The sequence below is a fragment of the Myotis davidii genome, unplaced genomic scaffold (assembly GCF_000327345.1).
Source record: "Myotis davidii unplaced genomic scaffold, ASM32734v1 scaffold43, whole genome shotgun sequence".
NCBI lineage: Eukaryota > Metazoa > Chordata > Mammalia > Chiroptera > Vespertilionidae > Myotis > Myotis davidii.
The window spans coordinates 708,013-712,855 of NW_006294590.1; the positions used below are offsets into that span (position 1 = coordinate 708,013).

The 4,843-nt window shown below is 56.5% G+C and overlaps 1 protein-coding gene across 1 annotated transcript in view; it reads right to left on the reverse strand.

Moving 5' to 3' along the window:
* The window catches only part of EIF2B1 (eukaryotic translation initiation factor 2B subunit alpha), a 7,858-nt gene extending 3,588 nt beyond the window's left edge, over positions 1-4,270 (reverse strand). Inside the window, exons 1-6 of the mRNA XM_006768750.2 lie at positions 4,145-4,270; positions 2,959-3,095; positions 2,747-2,863; positions 1,996-2,108; positions 1,636-1,704; positions 734-809 (exon numbers count right to left, since the gene is read on the reverse strand). Of these exons, the coding sequence (XP_006768813.1) occupies positions 734-809; positions 1,636-1,704; positions 1,996-2,108; positions 2,747-2,863; positions 2,959-3,095; positions 4,145-4,220 (588 nt within the window). The 5' untranslated portion in view covers positions 4,221-4,270. The remainder of the gene's footprint in view (positions 1-733; positions 810-1,635; positions 1,705-1,995; positions 2,109-2,746; positions 2,864-2,958; positions 3,096-4,144) is intronic.
* Positions 4,271-4,843: the final 573 nt, after the last annotated feature.

Consider the following 4,843-nt stretch of genomic DNA (forward strand, 5'->3'; position numbering starts at 1 on the left):
TTGCTGGTTTAGTGGGAAGAGCCGGACGAACTTGAAACTCTCCGCCACCACGTAGAAGGGCTTGTTCTGTGCTTTGGCACACACGGCCATCTGGTTGGTTCCGATCTGGGAAGGCGGGGAAAGGGGAGCCGGTGAGACCGACAGCAGGTCAAGGGAGGCCACAGAAAGCACACGTAATTCTGACTTCAGAACTACAGCAGAGGAGCTTTTAAAAAGGAAAACAGTAGATATTCTCCCAAAGATACACAACGGCCAATAAACTCAGGAAAAGATGCTCAGCGCCCAGGGTCATTAGGGAAATGCAGGTCACAGCCACCGAATACCACGTCCTGCTGTGAAACGTGCCCTGACTGGAACTGACCATGACCTCGTAGGTCGATGCTCAGCCCCTGAGCCACACCGGCCGGGCTGGACAGAGAAATTTTAACACATTCTATTCATGTCAGATACACTGAACAGAAAAGAAAAACCAGCCAAAAACCCCAATTTCAGTTAAAACATGTTTTGAGGAAACAGAAAATACACTCCCTACTTTACATGGATGAGTCTCCGAAGCAGAAGGGAATTTTACCAAAACTGGGCTGACCCCTGCAATGGCTTCTGGGACAGGGAAGCAAGGGGGTGGGCAAAGGAGGATCACATGACTGTGCAGCGAACGCACAGCATGGCTGCTGAGACCTAGGCCCGCGGTATACCGCCACCCTTGGGAGGGAACGGTGACTGAGGCTCCTACCTTGTTGATAACGCCTCCGTTTTCAACAACTCCCTCTGCACCCACTATGACCAGGTCCACCTTCTCCATGATGTAGCTGAGGAAGGTAAGGAGACATGTTTACGCTCCTTTCTCCGCTCGTTAGGCCTCCCCTGCGAAGGTTAATCCTCATCTCCACCTGGTGAGTTCCTCCTGTAACTAACGTGCTTCACAGGGCACTTAACACGAGGTGGCCCTGGCACTGCCGTCAGCGCATTAAAACCCGTGTCCATCATGACCCCACGTCACGCCGCCACCCAGTGTGCACAAACGTGTGAACCTGAGCAAGACCTGCAGGCGGGCTGCCACCTTCCACGTGGTGCTGTTCCCTGTTCTGCTTCCACACACACAGACCCGGGACCTAAAGGCCTGATGTGCTCTCAGGTGCGTGGAGGCCAGTTCACCTAAAGCCAGCCGCCGGGAGAACGCTGCAAATGCCCATCAAACAGCCCTCCCTCCCTTACGCGTTTCCGCTGTAAGAGACTCCCGTTTTCCCTTGGGAGGCTCGCTGGCATGCGGCCTCGGCTTAGATGCATGGCTGAGACGAAGGAGGCGAGGGCCACAGAGGGCACCGTGTCCTCGGATGGAGGGGGAGCACCCACCCTCTGCTGACCTTACCCTGACCTTCGCCCCCCGCCCTTGCACCAGAGGTGACGCGAACGGCTCCCGTTGCCGCCCTGCTAGCGCCCTCCTGCCTGGCGTCTGTGTGCGCCATCAAGGCCTGTAACGAGCTTGCTGGTTTCAGGCAGCTATTAATTAAGAGGCGGGCGCCTTCCAGTGCAGGTTTATGACTGGGACTCGGGCCTCCAACCCGGAAACCCAGCTCCCGGCCAGCCCTGGGAGGGGTGGGGGCCGTCATCGCAGCCGGGGACGCTGGCGCTTACCCAACAGCGGCGTCCAGGACCACGGTGACGGGGACGTTGAGGTGGCACAGGGCTTTGGCCATTTTCTTACTGCAAATGACATTTTGAGAACATCAGCTAAAACCCAAGAAAGTTCCAGAGGGAAGTATGACGAGTCACGGAGCTGATGAAGTTGCTGATCTCTGACTGAGCTGCTAGGTCACCCCTGGGGCCCGCACTGCGACCCATTGTGCCTCGTGGCTTTCCCCGGGTGGGAACTGGCAGGCAGGCAGCCGGGACGCTGCGGGTCGGGGCACGCCCTGGCTCCTTGCAATGGCCTCTAGCCCACAGTCCGCCCTTAGGATGACTGCCGGGCGCAGGACCCAGTGCGGAGGTACTTGCCCGGACAAGTCCGGCTGCGACTCGGTGATGTACACACTGAAGCGCTTCTTGGCCGCCACAGCCGCTTCCAGGACCCTCAGGACCACTCTGGAGTAGGCGTGGGTCAGGATCCTCTGTGGACGAGAACGCTCCGTCAGGGGCGGCCTGACGTGCCCCCCCGCCCCCGGCACTCCAGGTGCACGCAGTGTCTCATGCTCGGGAGCGGGTGACGCGGAAGGAAGTGTGCTGGTGGCAAGAAGCGTCTTACGAGCCCTGGGCCGGGCGACCGCCTTCACTTGCAGCTCCTCGCTCCTCCCTGGTCATTGAAATGAGGTTCAGAAAAACCTCAACCCAGGGCTACCCTCTGCCAGGAAGACGGCAGCATCAGCCAGTGATGGGAGCTGCTGTATTTTGTACCAACTTAGCACAGACCCAGTAACAAACACTCCTTAAGGCATCTCATTAAATCAAGGCTCATCCACTCCGTCCCAGTGTTTTTCTCTGCCTGCTTAAAGTGACAACCATCTATGGCCGTATCTACATTTATGTCGTGCCTACTGTGTGCCAGGCCCAGCACAGTCCTTGCACATACCACCTGGTTACCTCGCAACAACCCGGCGAGGTAGGTGCTGTGATCCCGCTTATTTAGCAACAAGTGCGCTGCAGCACAGAGGGGTTACACGGCGCGGAAGGGGCAGGGGCAGGAATTCACCCGGGAGTCGTCAGTCCAAAGCCCTCGCTCCCCGTTACCATACTGGTGGTATCTACTCACCGCCCCGTCTTTGATGAACGTGTGGCACAGATCTGCAATTTTACTTCTCGACAGTGATATTCTCCTGAGAAAAAGCTCTCCCCGCTCAATCATGATCTTTTTACACTTGGAGTAATCCTAGGGAGGGAGGAGCCACATGAGGGCAGGGGGTCCAGGGAAAGCGGAGCATGTCTGCAGCCGAACAGCAGCAGACAGGAACGGGGCGGGCTCACCGAGTATTCCAGGGACGCCAGGCTGATGAAGCGCAGGAAGAGCTCCCCGCCTGAGGACACGGCCACGGAGGAGTCCACGCAGCACAGGGTTTCGATGGCTCTGGTGAGATTCGCTCTCAGGCCCTGGATCGTCTCCCCTGGATTGATCACGCGAGAAATGTGACGTCCATCTTAGTATCACAGCCCCTCGGTGGGCCTGTCATTCATTCACTCATTCATTCATTCATTCATTCATCCATCTACTCTGCACAGTTATGCTAGACCAGATGCCAGAGATACATCAGTGACCAAGGCAGACAGGATCCCTGCTCTGATGAACTCTCTCTAGGGGAAGAGGCAGCAAAGAAACAAGTTCCCAGCGAAACAGGGAAGTTCATTACAGAGTGTAACAAGGACGGGAAAGAGAAACATGACAAGAAAGGTGGGGCGATGGTAAAGTGAGCGGGGATGGCTTCTTGGAGTGCGGGCCCTTTAAGAGGGAAGGATCCAGCTGCATAAAGATCCAGTGGGAAAGGCCCAGGGGCAGATCATGACAATACAAAAGCCACGAGGTGGGCACAAACCAGGTCTGAGAGGCCAGCACGGCCAATGCGCAGGCCGAGAGAGAGCGAGCACGGAGGACATTAAGCAGCCGCGGTAGGTGAGGACCAGGTGTTTGGAAGTTACTGGGAGCACAAGGAGAAGACACTGGAGGTCGTCCTGGGGACAGGTGTCTCCTGGCCAGCCCCTTGGATCAAAGAAGGCTTGTCATTTCCCTTTCACAAGATACCATGCTACACCCACATGCTCACAACTGGAATGCCTGAACTGGCAGGCGATCGGGATGAACAGACTTACTGCCAGAATTTATTCTAGAACGTTCTCTGTGGCATCTGCAGAGAATCTGGCACCGGACAGCTCTATACACAACTGGAAAGCTGACCTACTGCTGTGATTTAAGCTTCACGGGGACTTGGATATAGAGCGGTCCCTTCTGACTCAAAGTCTACTTCATCTGTGAGAGGGAACCCGTTTAACAGTAGTAACTTGCGGGCTCCCTCCAGGCTGAAAGGAAGGCTGCAGTGAAGGCAGAGGCTGAGCTTGGGGTGACAGCACCTCACGCGGGGACACGTCTCTCTCACTCTCTCCGCCTCTCACAGTTGTCAGGAGACTGTCCTGGGGCCGGTGTGTGCGGGGTGACCCTCACCGGTGTCGCGCTTCAAGAACTCCAGCAGGGTCCGAATGGCAGCCACGGCCGAGGCCATGTCGGGATCTTCTTTCATCTGAGACTTGAAGTACTCGATTAACTCTGGGGAGAGAGGAGAAAGTGACCCATCAAATACACTGAGCGGGGCGCGAGGCAGAGCCTGTCAACATGGTTCACCTTAAACATTTTCTTTCCAAGGGGCTTGGCTTTCAGGGGAGTAATGGTCAATGGGAGTACAGACGATGCTTAGTGGTCCTTCTCCCTCTTATCCGAGACCCCACGTCCGGAGAGAGCCCCAGCTGACCACCTTATCAGTGTCTCCCGTCCCCTCCCTGCAGCTAGGTCTGTGCTCGGCCAAGCCGATTCAATGCAGGCTTATTCACGTGCAGGTAGGGGGCCACCAGCTTTTATCTGCTTAACGTGAAAATTAGATGTGTGATAGTTTGCCCTTGCGTTTCACTGAGTAAAACACTGATAAGCACACTAGGTGAGCACATCAGACACGCCTGATTCTTCCAGTACGGAGCCATTCCTACTCCACATTTGGGGAGGTCAGGACTGCAAAGGCCCCACGTTCAAGAAGCGGGGGAGCGGGATGTCTGCGGGTTCTCAGGGCCCATCCCCCGGACACAGGACCACGAGAGGGACCAGAGGAACCACATCCAGCCAGCCGAGCAGCCCGGGCGTGCGAGGTGCAGG